Consider the following 19,145-nt stretch of genomic DNA (forward strand, 5'->3'; position numbering starts at 1 on the left):
GCAGGCCGTGCAGTGTCCCCCAGGGCCACTGCGTACACACGCCTCATTGTCAGTGTGCACCTCGACCAGTACCTTCAGGATGTCCCCCGGGCATCCCATGGATCCGAGCACGGCCCAGCGTTTTAGCCCAATAGGATTGATTAACAGCATCCAAGCTCTGTTCTACATTTAGGGAAAATGCTAAACCTTAAAACCACTAAAAAATACAACTGAGTACATGATTCACACTTGCCCTTTAGTTAATCAGACAATCTAAATCAAGAACCGACAGAAACTGTAAGCATGACAATGGCACCAAGAAAAGGGGAACACATCTTTTTCATGCAGGAGCAGTATTGTTTGGAAGAATCGACTAATTAGGTAAACGTACATTATGGACTGGTTTTAAGAAACAAGTCTGTTAACCGGATAAAAGATGAATTGAGGGAGCAGTACATCTTTTTCTTGTTTCTTGCAGCTAATTTAAACAAATAGAAAAAAGTCTGTTGCATCCTAGGAAACCGCATTGCCATGCAATAGACTCTCAAGTATGACTCTGCAAATTCACAATTATAATTCCTTCACTGGATCCCATATTCAAGTAGGCCATGTGCATTGCCCACAGAGCTTAGCATCTTAGCATGGAGTGATGCTTACATTTTTCTCAAGCAAACTTTCAATATCGGCTTTGCCAATTTTCTTAGTTTGCTCATTAATAGTGGCTAAGAGTTTCCAGCCTTCAAGGAATCTACAGTAAAATCAGAGTCTTCCCTTTTGTCCAGCTTTTTTCAGGTAAAGCACTCTTCAATTGACACAGTACTACAAGGAGTGAAAATGACCACCAGTTCCATAAAGTGAAAAATCCCTGGTCCTTAATGCTGCACACACTAACACAGTATCCTTTACCTTTGGGTGTGGGATATATCCCTAAACATTTGTCAGTGGTCATCCCTTAGCAATCATTTGACTCTACTGTCACCAGGATCAATGCCACAATTTGATAATATTTTTCAATCAGCATCACCATTAAACTAATAAATAAGAATATCAATATTACTGCATGTTAACATAAGGGTGGACTGGTTTTGGCCACCCCCACACTCCGTTGCGGTGCAGTTTATGTCATCTTCCGAGGTTGAGTCTACAACTATATAGTTTAGTTTATTGTTAGCTTGTTAGGCGCTTATATAGCAAATAAATCCGCTTTCAAAGCACCCACATGGCAAGAGGGAAGGAACATGGGATTGTAGTAAGATTAAAATATACAAAAAATACAGTGCCGGAGGGGATGGTCGAACCTACTATGCCTTGTGAGTATTCAGAACGTGCAAATGCAACAAGGAAGAGGGCAGTGGGTAGGTGCTGGGGTGTCCGTGCTCGAGGGAGAGCCACAGATAAAATGCAAGATACGGTAAGTGATATGCGGCCAGGAGCCGCGTTAGTGGGAAAGTGCAAGTCTCCAGTGCAGAGGTTGTGCCGAGACAAGTGCTGAAGGTAGACAGAAGCTGGGGAGATTGGGTGTGAGTGGTCAGGGGCCCTGAGAATGCATAAGGGTCAAAGAAGCCAATCCCAGCAACTGTGGGCTTAGCAGAGGAGGGAAGAAGAGAAGAAGGAGGAAAAGAGTAAAGTCTTGAGGTGCTTTCGGAACTTAAGAGGGTCCTGCTCAAGACGCAGAGGGAGTGTGAGGCTATTCCATAGGAGGGATCCAGCTGAGGAAAGCAAATGACCTCCTGCTCTCTGTTTATCGAAACTCTTTAAATTGGTGCCAGAGGAGCGAAGAGGTCTAGAAGGAGAGTATTTTGTAAGAGAGAGTTGGACATCGTGTGGTCCCCAGCCCCAGAAAGCCTTGTGTGTGATGCAGAGGTATTTGAATTTGATCCGTGCAACATACGGGAGACAGTGAAGAATGTTTAGGGCAGGAGAGATGCAGTCCCTTGGCTTAAGGCCCATGTAGCCTTTGTAACCTGACCTGTTTTTTAAACCATTGAATTAGACGCCATTGTAAAAGTGTGGGTCAGAGGGAAATCGTCTCAGTGAAATTGCTTTGCAAAAAAGGTCTCTTGCTTCTTAACATATACGCAGACAATGAAAGCTACACATAAAGACATGTTTAGAATGGATTTACACTCTGTGTGTGAACAGGGTTACTGCATTAGATGTTCAGGAAACTTCTTAGGTTTACTGATACAGGTTCAATTACAAATTCTAGAAGGCATAGTCAAATGAATCAAAAATGAACATAAGCCAACAGAAATTATGACAATATAAAATATTCATTGAAAAACCTTAAGGGACATTTAACATTATCATATTTACGTAACAAAACCCTTGAAATTCAGCAGATGTGTGAAGTGATCATCTTAACTCGGCGTCCCCCCATTGATGACAATTATGATCTAATGATGTGTTATTTACACCGGAGTTGGTACTCATTTATCAACCTTTGGAAGGATAAAAGGCTGAGTTGGCATTGCCAAGATTCAAACATGTGACCTGCAGATCACACACAGATCACAGCAGTGAGCACTCAACCTACCGAGCTATCTTGCCAGCCTCTTTGTGAATGCCATCTGTTATGTATCTGCTTATTGCCTTTGCAATAATGGGGTGCTGAGTTAAGATGATCATCACTTATTAAATCCTCTGAATTTCAAGGCTTTTGTTGCATTAAATCTGATCACCTTAACTGTCCCTTAACTAAAGTTTTTTCAATTAATTGCAAGGGCTTTGTTATACCATAGTTTATCCAAGGGTCACTAGCCCTTCGGCCATGGCAAGTGGCCACAGGCTTTGGAGGTGGCTGCTGCTCCTGTTGCACCAATTAGTTTCTTTTGAGTCCACTGACCAGGGAGATTGGCACAAAAACCCATTTCCCCCTGCCTAGTAGATGTGATCACAATAGATGTTCCCCCATTTATTTATTTTTTCTCGGTTTCGATTGCCCCTGAAAAGCATCTCTCCTACAAATCACCACGAGAGATATAGCTATATTTTCTGGTACCGCTATTCAGCGGTAATGGCACTTCGGCGTGATAAAAATGTGACCTTTTCTCTATGGGAAAATTAATGGGAATGGCCCAAAAACAGTGTTAGTTTGCTTTCTTAATAGCTTTTTTTTTTTAATGAATCGTTCCCAAAATTCCAGACTGGGGTGGCAATAGAATTTTCAGATTTCCTATGGATCTAGACAATGACGTTAACTATGGTGCGGCTGAAGAGGGAGACCTAAACATCACCCTTGTTGCACCTAACCCGCTCTCAGCCTGTTGACAGAGAAATTACAGATGCACATAGTTTGTGACCCCCTCCTCCCTTTCATCAATGATTTATCGCAGCTGTGAGAGGTGCTATTCACTCAGACAGCTGTTCAGACCATATCCTGATGACACCACAGAAGAGACGAGCCTGCAATCTATAGAGGAAGTCAACTGACTGCAGCCACATAAAGCTGAGGACGTCACGACTGACACCATGACATTGATGCGTAAGACATGAAGCACATATGCATTCCTGCATGTAGCTACACAGACCTTTTAGTTTTTTGCTGATACACACAAAGGATATGTGTATGACCCACATCATTCGAAGACAGACACACGTATACATTTCGCTAAGTGAAGCTTAATGCAACTAACAAGGACCGCCATGCAAATAAAGATGGCCAGAATAGTCATGTAGGAGTGAATGGGAGAAGCTTTGAGAATTCGGGACACAGAGAAAGCTGATAGACTGACCAACTGAAGCTGACAAAGCAGGCTTCCAGCACAGTTACTGTGCACTTATAGCCAAGGACACAGGGGAAAGGAGCGCTCCCAGATAAGCAGAAACAACAGGGAACCTGCAAGTAACCAAAGCAGAAAATCCTCACAATTACAGACAGAAGAGAGCCTCTTCATGGTCGCTACACACGTGACCTGAACCTGCTGAACAGTGCCTATTCATTCGAGCTAGGTAGCAATTGCTTTTCCCAATGGACTAAATGCAGGAAGATAAAAAATATAGCCCAGGTTCATAGACAAATGTTCTGTCTCACGACACTGGAGATCGAAGAAGGTAACTTATTGGGAATGCGCAGCATCTTCTGAGTCGTTCTCATTACCTTGAGTGTTGCACTTGGCCTGGTACCTGTTGAAGGCTCCAAGGCTGAGCAGACCCTGTCTGTCCAATCCCTATTCACATACTCTGATGAGTTTATACAATGTCGCTTTGGCCAAAAATCTTTCACTAAACTGTAACTTTGTATTTGATACTTTTGGAGGTAGTCTCAACAGAAGCCACCAGATATGGTTGCCCAATGGGTGCACTAACACCTATAGAAAAGTTGATATATTTTACCTTACTAACCTATCCCACTTCACGTTAGGTTTTTGGGATGTAACTGCATTTTGCAACATCATTTGTGCAGAAAACCAGATGACAACCACCTAGACACTGAGAGTGAGCGTGGAGAATGTTACGTTATTCATGCTGCAATCCCTGTCGTTTTAACTTGTAATAAAGGCATTTGAACTCTGCTCTATGGCTGGGCCTTCCGTTCTTGGTGCAGGGGATTTCCAGGGCCTAGTTCCTCTTGCCTGTACATTGGAAGGCTGCTAATAGTCCCCTGACCTCTTTTACACGGCGACCACAATTCTATAATTAATCCATTAACCATTTATATAAAATACTTTTTTAAAGCAACAACCTAATCATCATCGATGTGCAAAATAGAGACCATATGACTTGACAAATCCGCCCATGCTATGGTCATTCATCCATTGGTCATAACAATGTTCACTTCGCAGTAAGGTATATTGGTATATTGGGAAGATAGTTGAACTGGGAAAATGCTCACCAATCCAAATATTTTGTAAAGAAATACTGCCCCTTCTAATGTTAACTTAATATACCACGGTGCCTACTGTACATAGCAGGAAACGCCACATATATTCATAGTTGCCATATAAACTTAAATTAAATGAAGTGCTGTACGGTGTGACTCACACCAAATGTTCCTACCTACCCAATTGATCACAGCCTCATTTGCTTACCCTCTGTAAGCAGGTAGTAGCATCAATGTATACATAGAAAAGAAATATAAACAGAGCATGTTGCCTTTTTGAATTTTAAGCCAGACATTCTCCTTCTGGTCAGGAAATTACCCTTACACTATGTACCTTTTTCTATTGTTGCAACTATAGTGATATAGAATTTAGATTACATGTGATTGCTTTTTTAGTATGTTCCTAAAATGCATATTTATTTTGTTGCAGGTAAAAAGAGCAAAGCCATGGAAAAGCAGGGTAAGGATTGTCCACCATACTTATGTTATTTGTAATACTGCCACGTGTACAGAAATGGAACATCTGCCCACTATGTATACAGTTATGACTGAGACTGCAGAGAGACAGGCCGCATGATTTATTCTCTTCAACATCCTCAACTATTGGCCGAGTGTCCACATGATTAAAAAAACGCAAGTGAAGAATTGCAATTATTCCTTTTAAGGATGGGTCATGATGTAATTACAGCAAATTACATCATAAAGCCTGACCCTAAAATGGCAGCTTCAGTCGTAACCTGATTAGACCAATACCGTTGGCACTCTATTCCTACCAGCACCGCTGGTCCTTTGTACCGCTCCGACCCCAATCAGATTCCTACCAAGTAATCTCCTTTCACACTCTCTCTTCTCTGCTGCTCACCCTCTCTGACCCCCTGTCTGCCTTCTTCCCTTTGATTCACAAACATCATTACATTCCTTTAAGTATCCCTTCGTTCTGCCAGCACCAGCCAGAGCCAGCAAAATCTCCGTCCAGCTGGAGGATTATTGCACTGTTCACAGTCTTCACATTATTTCCTTCATTGCCAGCCTCTATGAATTGCAACCGGAAGTAAAAGAGGAGGGCGCGTCAGAAAGCACGACGGAAAGTGACTTTTCCATTGTGATAATTCCTTCAGATAACAGTGAATTGTGTAAATGATAGGAGGTGAATCGACCACGGGTGTAGCACAGATTGGGCTGGCTTTCTGTAACAAAGTGCACACTCCTCACAGTTGTTGCGTTCTTCATAGGCTGATGTACAAAGAAACAATGATCTGTTTTCTTGATTACGGCCATGTGGCATTCAAAAGAGATTTGTATTCTGTGATATAAGATGCTGAATTGATCTCCCCTACTGAAACTGCACACCAGCTTTTGTGCTATGCTCATATTTGCCAAATGCTCCCATCTGATGCGTTCTTCCATGTCTGTTTTTACACATTTCATGCTGGGACTTGTAGTTTTCTTTTTTTCCATTGAAGGAATATGCCTACAAGTCCCAGCATAGCATGTGCAAAACCAGGATTGTATGAAGGTGCCACTCATACAATGGTGCAACTTGCTAGCTATGTGGGCTATGAACCCCCAAACATATGTACCCTGGGATCTCAGCCAGTGGGTAAGAACTCCTCAGTTTGTAAAAAAAACCAAACTCTTGTACAAGGTGTTTATGCGCTTCATTTTAATTTGTATTTCTCCTACACCTGCGGCTATCATTTCTTATGTTTCTTTTCCAGCAGCCTACCAATGCATGCATGCTTTTTCTTTGTTTCTCTTTTCCTTTCACGTCCATCTTTTGAATGTAACATAATCAAAGCAACATGATGCATTTTATCTACACATGTCATTCATATTTAACCCATCTTGCTTTTGTGAGGGGGTGGCAGCGTATGAAAAGAGGGTGGGGAGGGTCAATCATACTGCCTTGTGAGGGAGATGGAGTGGTCGGATGGGGGATAATTCTCTGGCAGTGTTCAGCAACCACAAACTTATATACCATGCAAGTACCCCCAAAATGTATGCAATTATGAAATACTGTGCATTTACAAATATGGCCTAACACGTATGCCATTGAGCCCAGAGACGGTATCTACGTTAAACTCAATAAGTTCAAAGTTGAAAAATTGCCTGTGTGCAAACAAGCCCCTTACTTACCAATGTATTGCTATTCTTTTCCCTCTCTTTTATTTTTCCCATTCTTACTTATTCAGTATTGCATTCTGTGCTAACTGGGCATAATTAAACGAGTTCAGCTGTCGTCACCTGGCACAATGATTTTTGACCCTAATATTGTAACTGGGCAGTATGCAATCTGGGAATGTTCTGCTAACTTGGCATAATGAAATCTGGCCCTGATGGGGTCCCTGGGCTTAACAGAATATTTCAAAACCAAAAGGCAATGGCTGAAAGGTTTTGAATCAATCATAACTAGGAGCACATCTCTAGTCAACCATTTAGACCATGTTTATTTAGCCTGCCAAGCCCTAACAGAAGGGGAAAGACCATATGCAAATCAGGCTTGGCACCATCCATAAAGGGGCAGTCCAGCCCGAACTGCTAGGACACATCCCTTCTGCATGAGACCACAAACATCCCCAGTTTGGAATGTATGGAATCTGTTGCTAGTATGCTAACTGTGAACAATAGCATATGGCCTTATTGTGCTAAATGGGAATAATGGTGCCTGCCACTGCAGTGTTAACTGGGCAGAGTGGAATCGGGCACTGTTCTGCTAATTGCACTTAGTAGAACATGTCATTGCTGAACTATGTGGACATAATATTTCCTGGGCTTGCTGTGCTAAATCGGCATAATAGAATCTGAGACCGTTGACCTAATTCAACATAATCAGCTCATTTATTGCTGGTCAAAACGAATGGCCGGGTCCTTCTAAAAACTTTCACCCACTTAAAAGAGATTATGGGCCTGATTCACAGAAGCGTTTTAAAATGGTGCAATCCCATAGGAAAATGCTCTGTGGATCAGGCCCTATATCTGCCTCCTGTGGAGCTACCAGGTCATAAACACCTGTTAGGCAGAATCATATGCAGTACCCTTTGGGAACACCACACACAATTAAGACCACAAGTGTAAGTACAATTTCACCTTTGGTACAAGCCTGTACTACACAGTAAAGTGGTAGCGATGGCTGAGCAGCCAGACTTATCTCAAGAGTAAGGTGAGCAGTATCAGAAGTTACACAAAGGACAGCAATTACTATGGTTCAAACAAACAATGACTCAAGGTTTCTGAGTAAAAGAATATACATTTATTCACACCATCGCTTATAAAACAGTTCATTATATAAAGCAGCAGAAAATCACAATCTTAATACACTACAATAACCCCCAAACAATTCTGGACAAGTTAAGCTTAAAATGAAGTGTGAGCAAAATAGCACTCCAGCAATTTAAAAGGGAAGAACAGACAAGGTTATCAGCAATCAATCAGCACCAACAAGTTATAGGCAGGGCAATATAGAAAAGGCTTACTACAACTAGGATTCAAGTCAATAGGCCTGGGCCAATGTTAATGGTTCAAAGTCTTTGCAGAGGATCAAACAGTTCAAAGAGGTTTGCAGTTAAGTCTTTGCTAAGAGTTCAAAAAGTAGTTGGTCGGAAGAAAAGTTACTCAAAGGAGAAGAGAAGGACAAGCCTTCAGAGAGGTGAAAGATTTAAAACACTTTCACCACGGTCAGACGGAACGAACGACTAGATTTGCACAGTACCTTAAATGACGAAGAATGCTGTAGCTGAGGCGGTTGTTCCTGGCAGTTCCTGCAGGCTCACGGGTCCTGAAGTGACTGTCGTGGTGATAAGAAGGAGGAAGACTGGAGGGTCCTGGACTGCCCAGGGAAGAAGCCAGCAGCAGAGCAAAGCGTCAAATAAAAGGTGCGCTCCTTAAAACCCAAACAGGTTCCGTTCCTCCTGGCTATCCATTTCACTGCAGCGATGCACAGCAAATTCGACCAGGAGAGGGAGGCGGGCGTTTGGTGTTTGGCGAGCTGTTTGGTCCCACTAAGCTCAAGGGAAGAGGATTTCTTGCCGATCTTCTCTGTCGTCGGAGTTTCGGGCGATTCGGACTGGAGCAGGGCTTCACCGGGATGTCCAGTAGTCGCAGCAGTCGTCTTCCTTCAGCTCCTCATTGGTTCTCTCGTTCCAGTGGCGACTCTGCCTTCCAAGTCCCAGGGACCTGCTTTTAAGCAGTTTTCCCCCATTCACACAGCCTGGCTGTCAATCACACAGCAGGGTGACTGTCTTGGCAGGACAGCCAACTAGCAAATCAAACTAGAGTGCAACTTGGGTCTCCAAGGAGACCCTGTGCAGGTGGCATCAAACCCCTCCCTCACATCCTGCCCACTCAGACACTCAGGCGCCTAAGGAGGGCTTCTGTGCAGAAGCACGCCAAAGAACAGCCAACAAAGGAACCAAACCTGGTTTGGCACGCAAAGTAAAACACGAGAAAAACCTTTACAAAAAGAAATGGTGAATAAACCCAACCGGAACCAAATAAAAATAAAAGGGGTCCAGCGGGTTAGAGTTTGAGGCTACCACCATAGCCTCTAAAGTTACAGAGGCTATTTTCATAGCTCCGTGGTAGAATAAAAATGGTAGATACCACTGCCACCAGCCAAATCTTAGAGAAAGGGGAACTAAATAATGTTCCATGAGAATCAGACAAAAAAGGATAACTATTAACCCTTCCAGTAATCTATTGGAAGATGGGTTGTACTGGGTCTGAAGGACTAGTAAAGTCAATGGCAACTTTACATGTTCTGGGAGACAGTAGTCAGTCCCAGAAAATGGAGTTTAAAGTGGGAAGTCTAAAAAGACAACCCTGTGTCACTGCACTAAAGGAGCTGTGTGACACACAGTAAAGAAATTATGCCTATGGAGTGGGTGAGACTCCATAGCCCATGAGCAAAACATTTACAACACAGAGCAAAACACATGTAAGAGGGGGAAAAAAAGGCTCACACTCTTACCAAGTGAAAAAATAATTCCAAGAAATACAGCAAAGCTGCTGAGGGACTCAACAGGTAAGGGAAATTAGCCATTCTGGAGAATTCTCCCTAACAACACCCTGGCCTCTTCAACGGCTGACAATCTGCTAAGGTCATTAGTTACTCATTTACCCTTCTTCTGGCCTGTGAAACTCTGCAAAACCAGTTTCTTCAAGTCAATTAAAATTCATCTCCTGAAACCCTGACTAACGAGTTTACATACATTTATAAAGAATGCCCAATACATGTAGATTTATAAATCCCCTATGTATGTATCTCGGTATGCGTGCATGTTTAAGAACTGTTGTCTCTTCTCCACAATGACTCCTTTGTGACAGGCCCCCTTCTTTGCATGTGCATTATAAAACTCTTTGTCGTCCAGCTTCTAGGCACCTCTTCGCACACCATGTCTGAATCATGTTTATATTTCTTTTAGCGGTTTTGGCATTTTGCCTTTCTATGCACATGCAAATCTAATATGTATCAATTTAAACAAAAAGTAACACTGAAGTGACATATCACATTCACACCTAACTATACTGGATACATATAAAACTGCAACATCGTGCCGATTTTGCCACACCCTCAATCACAAATATGACACATCCAACATCAACCCCTCTTTACCTTTATAGTTGAGATTTCCTGACCACCCCAACATTACCCCCTTTAGTTAATACTTTAACTAAGAAACCATATTCCTGGTCTCCAAAACCATCTCTGTGGGAAAAACCCTACAATCATCTCTCATACCAGTCCCAATATCACCATACTCCTCAGCTGAACAAACCCAACTCATCCCCCACCATTTCTACAATCTACCCCCTGCTCCACACAAACATCCCAACTTGGTGGAGGACACAAAACAGTTTCAGTCTGAGAACCCCTGTATGATGAAATGGCAGTGAATCTAGCTTTGGACAGGTTCACATTCATCATAGCAGCTTCTTTCAGTACCAGGGCAGAACAACAACATAAGAGCATTTGACAGGAACAAAAGATAATAAGACAAAAGACAAAATAGGTAGTAGAATCTTCACAGTGAGGCTCATCCAAGATGGGACCAAACAGAAAAGCAAATCTAACCAAGGATCATTTGTAATTCCTGCCTAATATTCCATGAATACTCTAAGCTTGAGTAAGGCAGCAACAGTATGGGTTAGGGGCCCATTCTCTAAATCATTGGGAGGCATAAATGAGCAGCACATAGTACCTATCTTCTGGCCGACCCCTCCCGCCTTGGCTGTTAAGAGGTCAAGGATATACCTGCTTTGTAAGGTTACGAGCCTCATGGGCTGCAGCTCTTCAATAATGGTGCTGAATACTGATTCAAACACATTAATAAACAAAACAAGTTCATACCTTGTCACCGGTCACCAATTGGCATTTGTTGCGCCTTGGACACCAGGTGCCAGGAGGAACGTGAAGAAGGTCTCAGCGTGAATAAATAGCCGATATTGTTCAGGAATGTCCATTAAAGCTTTTGATGATGCTGCTAAAATGTAATTGGATCGCTTGGTCTGTCGCATTAGTCCTCCTTTCCGATGGTCGGATAGAATCATTGATATGTCCATATGTGATGAGGAAGAAGACGCAAGGGGAAAAGAGGACAAAGGGGGCACAGATGCGACTTTGGGCATTAGGCAGGCGATGACCAAAGGTTCTTTGGGAATTACAAGAACTGGCACATGGAGTGTGGTGAAACTGCACACACTTCACCAAGCTTGAGGCAACTGCCTGTAAGGATACAAACCACATGTCCACAAAATATCCAAAAGCGCAGCCGTACCTCCAGCCAGGTCAGCGATGTAAAGCGTTTGGCTGCAGTTCCCATTTGTGCCAATGGGCACTGTGCTATCATACTTAAAACACAGAGAAAAATAGGTGTCTGTATCTTAGGTTTTCCTAGCTCCTTGAGCCACGTCAGATGCTGCAGCTAACTTTTACACACATTTCCACATTTTTGATTTATACGTGCCACCCCTTCTTCTGAGGATCCCTTCATCCCTCCAGCTCTGCAACTCTTCACCCCTTGCTGCCTTCAGTTACTGGTGATAATAGCCCCTTTAATACTCCATTGGACTCTTTGTGTACACCGAATATTCTTCTGCTCTTTACGATCTGTAGCTGAACATTTTTCATCAATAGGTAAAATGGATGCTGTGACTGGTTGTCTTTTGAACTGCCCTCAGACCCTGTACAACGCTAGGTGCACTAGACACAGTGTGTCTGCTAACTCTACTTCATTTGGGATAAACACCCTATGGACACCAGAAGCATGGGGGATGAGAGAGCAAATGTAGCAAAATTCTACACATCTCTCTGTCCCAACTTTCTTCATATGGCTGTACCACATGTTATCTCCTGCAAAACCATGTGCATCTACTAATGGGTCTACATCTCCTTCATCCTCATTATTCATAAAACCAACATCAATATTCTTTTTTGGCCTCAATAATAGGTCTTCAAACTTTATAAGACTGGATAAATTTAAACCATTCACATTTACATTGGTTACCATCTCTGAACATGAAGACAAAAGAACCACAAAAAACATAGACACAACTATTGTAATTTACATTTTAAATTCTAAGTTTTCTTCTTCTTTCCTTTAAAACACAAAAATTCAGCTCCTAGATTTCAATCAGCAGCCCCCTTCTCCACTGGAATGAACAGTGAATCCTTAGGGCCTACTTAATTTGAGCCTGCTCCTGATCCTGTGCAGGTGGAGGGGTACAGGTATAACTTTGTATATAGCAAATGTGCACCCAGCTCTTGTTGCCCTCCACCTTCAAAGCAGTCGGAGTCATGAAAATCATCCATTGCAGCCCATGGAAACTCTGTTCATTCCAGCGGTGAATAAAAGTCTGTATCTGTATGTAGACCTAGTCTCCCGGGAGTAGTTGCTTATGCTGATCATCGGTTCCCTTGTCACTTTCTCCTGTAGACTGTTGGTGAGAAGACACAACCTGTAAAGTTATAGGGCCTGATTCACAGAAGCCTTTTATTATGGTGCAGTCCTATATGAAAATGGTCTGTGAATCAGGCCCATAATCTTGACCCTTTTGGTTAAACCCTAAGGTACTCACTAAACTCCTCTCCTGGGACCTCCGTGGTCTTATGTGCGTCTGATGCAGTGTGTGCAGTTCATAGAGTTGTGTGTAATCTATGCCTGTCATGATTTTTGATGGGCTCAGATGATATTCATTCCCTGGCTGATTTCACAAATAAAACAGTGCTAAGGGCAGGCAGTGCAACCAAGGTTTTTTTAAATTGTTGCACATCTTGGCCAGCCGAGTCTTAAGTACCCCATTTTGCCACTCCATGATTCCGTTGGCCTGTGGGTGGTACATGGAACATAACCTGTGCTTGATTCCCAAGAGCGAATTAATTTCTGAGAACAAGGAATTGCAAAAGTGGATTCCATTGTAGGACTTCAAAACCTCACACATTCTGCACCGTGGAAATACCTCTCTCACCAAAAATGTTGCTGTAGACTTAGCATCAGGGTGTACGCATGGATGAACCTCAAGCCACAGGGAGAATGGACAAGCTACCATGAGATATCTGTAATTGTCTATATGGCGTTCCCAAAATGGCCCAGAGGGCCTCGGAAAAACTCCCCTTACTGAACTCATGGTGTTTCCAGGATTTAATTTTTAGCAACTATACATTTTCCTATGAAACTACTTACCTGTTCCTGGAGGTTTGGTATAAACCACTCCTCCCGGAGCTCTGCTGCAATCGAGAAGTGTGTGACTGGTAATTTAGTTGTCCTAGAGCCACAAGAAGCAGTTCTACAGGCATTACTGCTTCCCCTGTCAGCTTCTGTCCCCACAGCAAATCTGTGGGTCTCAGGGCACATCCTCTCTTCGACCAAAGCTCCTGTTCCTCTATAGGTGCTCTTCCTTTCATTTCTATGATCCGAAGCACCGGGACCGCAGTAAATGAAGCTGGCAACTGTACCTGCTGGGACACAGTTTTCCATTTTCTGGGAATCTGTAAAAGGTAAATACGCAGCTTTCGTCGCCACCTTGTCTGGAGCATCATTCCCAAGTGCTATGAAGTTAGTATGATTACTGTGCGCAGCACAATTTAAAAGTCCTACCACTGTGAACAGGGTTAACGCTTCAAATAGTCTGGATAGCAGCACAGCATGCTGGAAAGGGGTCCCCTCAACTCACCTAAACCCTCTTCTCTGCAACCTTGATAACCCTGAATGTACAGTTGTGGTTACATACACAGTCAGAATAAATAGTGACTAGCTTCCCCTTACTCATTTTTAATGCCTCTATAAGTGCCAATAGTTCTGCCTCTTACGCAGAGTAAGGCAAATGTAACCATTTCTTCAGTCTGATCTGGTGGTCCCCATCCACAAGCCCACAACGACTGCACCTGTATGCCTCTCACCAGTGTCCTCATTAATTGTTGGGGACCCATCAACAGAAAGTACCTCATCTCCCTCCAAAGAATCTTCCTTAACATTCATCTCCTCTTCTCCCTCGTTGGATGAACAATCATGTTCCATGTCACCAGGTTTCAATGGCTCAGCTACAAATGACACAGGATTAACTAGGTGACACCGTATGGGATGTATTGATGCATTTGATAAAATAACCTCATACCCGGAATCTTTTTGAGTCATCAAAGTCGACTTGGTCTTTTCCAAGATCGTAAAGACCACATGCTCCACAATGTCACAGTGCAACCCATGGTAATGATTGAAAAATGTTAAATCCCAAAAGCTGCTGCTGCTAAGGCTTGCTAACAGGAGAACTTTCCCTGCATCACTCTGTGTAGGAGTCTGCTATAGTATGCTAAAGGCTTATGGCCTAATGATGTTTGCTGGGTCAGTACCGCTGTCATCACCTGCCCATTCGAGTGAGAAAACAAATAAAATGGTTTCTTGTAATTTGGGATTGTGAAGACCAGAGCGTTGCTGAGCGCAGTCTTGAGTTCCCTGAAGCAAGTCACCAATTCTTCAGAACATTCTACCGGACCCTTTACTTTCTGTGCTTTATTAAGTCCCTTAAGTAAGGGCCTCACATAACTAGAGTTGTCAAGGATTTACGATCTACAATAGTTACAGAGCCCAGAAACTGCTGCATTTGTTTCACCGTGATTGGCTGATGGGTATTCTGAACTGCAGTGGCTCTCTCTGGCATTACCTTCCTTCCTGTGGCTGATATCACTTGTCCCATATATACTACCTCTATCTGGCAGTACTGCAATTTTTCTTTGTCTACTTTGTACACCTTCTCCGCAAACAGGGTGAGACATGTTATTGAATCTCCTTGACACTGCTTCATTGAAGTGCTACAAACTAGCAAATCGTCCACATACTGAATTATTTTACTGGACGCATGTAAATTCCACAAATCTGTGTATATCACCCAGAGAATCACAGTACGCCAAACTTGTGTGCTCAAACCTCTGACCACAATATGTAAACGCTTTGAGGTACTGGGAATCAGGTTCTAAGGGGACAGAGAAAATATTTTTTTATTCAATCAACGTGAAGTGGGTTGACACAATAGCGATATTACTGAGAATTGTAGCGGGATTCGGTACCACCGGAAATTCTACCTCAGCAATATGATTGAGGGGGTACAAATCCTGGACCATCCTCCAACTGGATCCCTTTGCTTTCTCCACGGTGTAGATGACCGTGTTACTTGGAGATACAGAAGGTTTTATTATGCCTTGCTTCAACAAGGCCATTATCGTCTCATAAATTCCCTCGTCCCACTCTCTAGATATGGAGTACTGCTTAACCCGTGGCAATATCACACCAGGTTTACATTTTATTTGCACTGCTGCAACACTCTTTAGCAACCCCACATCATGAGCATTAGTGGTCTATAAAGAGTCCAGTACTTTTTCCAAATCTTCTTCCAATATGCAATGTATTTTTAATGATGAGCATGGCCTGTGGTACTTCCCTTTGCTCTATCACTATCTGGCAAGGCACCCCAATCTCAACAGCCATGTCTCTTGGGTCTCCGGTGTATTTGAACAATTGCTCGTCGGACTCGACCCTTAGCGACAAGGTCAGATCGATGCACAGCACTGTGTGCCATTCTCTGCCTTTCTCATCTGTGCCTGACAGAACCATCCTATTCTTCTTGACAACTACTGCCTCTAAGAGAATCGCATCAATGTTGCCTGGTAATACCACCTGTGCTACATCAGGCCGAATCAAAAATTCAATTGGTACCCGCCCTCTCTGATTTCTGATTCCCAGAAACCAACTCAACAAAACCATTACTCCATAAAGAAACAAAGTTGAATGCACAGGCACTCCCCACCTTATTGTGCTGTCACTAGAGTATGCCCGCAAATGCGCTACTTCTCTTACCGGATACAAACATGGAGTCGAGCATACTACTCTTTACTACGTGAAAGTAATCGACATTACAAGTTTACCCAACAGGTCTCTACCCAGGAGATCCGCTGGGGTATCTGCACAATACAACCAAGGAGCAGATACATTTTGTGTACCTACCTTGATATGTAGATCTTCAGTTTAAGGAACCAACAGGATATCCCGAGAGAATGTATGTGTGCCCATCATTTTGCCTGACAAGGGCAACTCACCTTCCTTGATGCAAAATTTTGTAGCCCCGGTGTCAACTATAAATGAGAACATTCGGTCACCTTCCTGCACACCTATCCAGGGTTCCTCTTCTGGATTAGTGGTAACGGACAGGACTGGACACCTCAGAGATCCCTGTGGGCTGTCCTACTCTTGGTACATTTTAGCACAGGGGAGCCAAAAGGACTCCCTCCAAAAACACTTGGTCTAGTGTATTGAGTAACCGTTCCTTGGGGTAAAGGAATTTTCTCCCATGTCTATACCGTTGCTTGTGCTGGCATGGTCAGTAGAATACCATAGGTTTGTGCAGCCCCAGTCACTGGGTTCTGTTCAACCTGTACCTGCTGTGATTGCATAAAACCTGGGGCATATGGCAGGGTCGGGAGTGCATATAGCTTGCTGCCATATTCTGGATTACCTGGAGGGGTTGCAGAGTGGAAGATGGTAGATTCAGGGGGAGGCTATTGCAATAGTCAAGCTTAGAAAAAACCAGGGCTCGGGTGACATTGAGCCTCTGTGGAAAGTGAGAAAAGGGAGAATTCCTTTGAGAAGGTAGAGGTGAAAGTGGGACTTCTTGGCAATGTCCTGAGTGTGAGGGAGGAAAGGAAGGAGAGAGAGGAGTGCAAGATGACTCTAATGTTTTTAGCTGCAGAAGAAGGAGCCAGGGGAGAGCCCAAGGAGGAAGTCCAGAGTGAAGGGAAGAAGCAGGGAGTGGAGTCTCGATTGGAAGGATCTCAGTTTTACAGGTGTTGAGGCAGAGATCGTTGGAGGTGTAAAAGAACTGGATGGCAGATATGAAGTCAGGGATGATGAAGAGTGCAAGAGGGTCAGCAGGAAGTTTGAAAAAGAGCTGTGTGTTGTCTGTGTAACACTGGAAGTTGGAGTAGAAGGAAGAGATGAGGCGTGCAAGCAGTGCAAGGTAGATGTTCAAGAGCCAAGGGGAGAGGATAGAACCCTGGGGGACACCACAGGTAGAGAAGTAGGAGAGGAGAAGATGTCCAGGATGACTTGGGAAGAGTGGTCAGTAAGGAAGGATGTTAGCCAGTCCTGTGCCCATCCTGAGATACCAAGGGTATCGTGAAGCCTTTGTATGAGGATGGAATGGTTGACTGTGTCAAAGGCAGAGAAGAGATCGAGAAGGATGAGGACAATGAGGACAGATGAGGAGTTGGAGTCCAGAGATGCAAGCAGTTCTTCACGGGTGTTCAGAAGACCAGTTTCCGTGCCTTTGGATGCTCGCAATCCAGATTCATGGTTGTGGAGACAACCAACAAGTTTGGTGTGTGAGTTGAGTTGGGGCAATGCCAGCTTCTCCAGCAACTTGCCAAGGAAGGAGGTGATGGAAATAGGGCAGTAGTAGTTGGAAGGGCAGGTAGGGTCCTGCCGAAGGTTCTTTCAGGAGTGGGCGCACACAGAAGTGCTTAAGGGAGGAGTGGAAGATCCAGTGTCAGAAGAGTGATTGCAGTAATCAGCGAATGCAAGGGCAAGAGAGACAATGTTATCCTTGTTGGCCCTGGATAAGCAAGGGGAAACCTGTTTAGAAGAGACTTTCATGGAGCGCACAACTCTGTTAACTTCTTCAGGTGTGACAGGGGAGATGGAGGAGGGTGGATGGTCAAGGGAGGTAAGGGGGTGTGGGATAGGTTGTGAGGGTGTGTAGCAAGGGTGATCAGGATCTCCCGAGTTTCGGTGGCAAAGTGTGTTGTGGCCAGTACATTGCAGAGGGCTTGGGAAGGAGAAGGGGAGGAGGAGACTGCAGAAGGCTTGGCTATTTCCCTGCAGATCTTGAAAAGTTCAGCCGTGTTGTTGGATGCACCGGAAACCAGTGCATGTATGTGGGCTATTTTCTTGTAACGGATGGAGAGAATGTATTGCCTTTGGAGCAGGCGACAGACCACTTTGTCAGAGTATGAGCCTGAGGTTTGCCACTTCCATTCTGCCGCCCTGCACTTTTGTTTCAGGGTCGCAAGTTCGGAGTCGTAACAGGTGTTACACTTAGAGGCAGATTTCAGGCGGATCCTCATGACTGGGGTAAGAATTTCAAGAGCATTGGTGATGGAAAGGTGGAGGTTACTGAGAGCAGAGTCACATGTGGAAACAGAGGTAGGGGGTGAGGGAGAATGAAGGAGGAAGTGAAGGCAGCAGCTGACACTCGTTTAATCGGGTGGATGTTAGTGAACGAGGTTGGCAGGGCTTTTGGGGGGGAGGTCAGAGGGCCAAAGGGGCCCAGTTGGGGGGAGAGAAGAGAATGGTCTGACCAGGAGAGGGGGTGACTAGTGGGGGGGAGATAGAGAGGTCAGAGTGTATGAGGACGTCCAGAGTGTGTCCAGCTGAGTGGGTTGGCCTAGAAGGCAGAATGGTGAGGGAAAGCAAGGTGCAGAGGTCAGTGAAGGGAATGGAAGCAGAGTCAGGGGAGTCCAGTCGGATGTTGAAATCACCCAGCAGAAGGAGGTTGGAGGTGAATGAAAGTAAGGAAGAGCATAAATCAGCCCATTCAGATAGGAACAGGATAGTGGTGCCTGGAGGCCGATAAATGGTAGCAATTGTCACGGTGGAGATGACAGAGCTGACCAACTTGCAAACCAGGCTTTCAAAGGAAGGGTAGAGCTGAGTGGGTAAGATGGAAGCAGTAACCCACTCAGAGAAGATTTAGGCATTCCCCCTGCCAGTGCAGTGAGGTTGAGGCTTGGAGATGACCTTGAAGCCATCAGGGCGGAGGGAGTCAAAAGCAGTGACTGAGCTGGCATTGAATCATCTCTCGGTAA

At 44.1% G+C, this 19,145-nt stretch overlaps 1 protein-coding gene across 1 annotated transcript in view; it reads left to right on the forward strand.

The window, feature by feature from the left end:
* Positions 1-19,145, forward strand: part of LOC138491470 (phospholipid scramblase 2-like) — a 393,847-nt gene that overhangs the window by 171,376 nt on the left and 203,326 nt on the right. Inside the window, exon 2 of the mRNA XM_069617985.1 lies at positions 5,232-5,261. Coding sequence (XP_069474086.1) covers positions 5,232-5,261 — 30 coding nt within the window. The remainder of the gene's footprint in view (positions 1-5,231; positions 5,262-19,145) is intronic.

Source organism: Ambystoma mexicanum, chromosome 10, assembly GCF_040938575.1.
Source record: "Ambystoma mexicanum isolate Mex_15411 chromosome 10, UKY_AmexF1_1, whole genome shotgun sequence".
NCBI lineage: Eukaryota > Metazoa > Chordata > Amphibia > Caudata > Ambystomatidae > Ambystoma > Ambystoma mexicanum.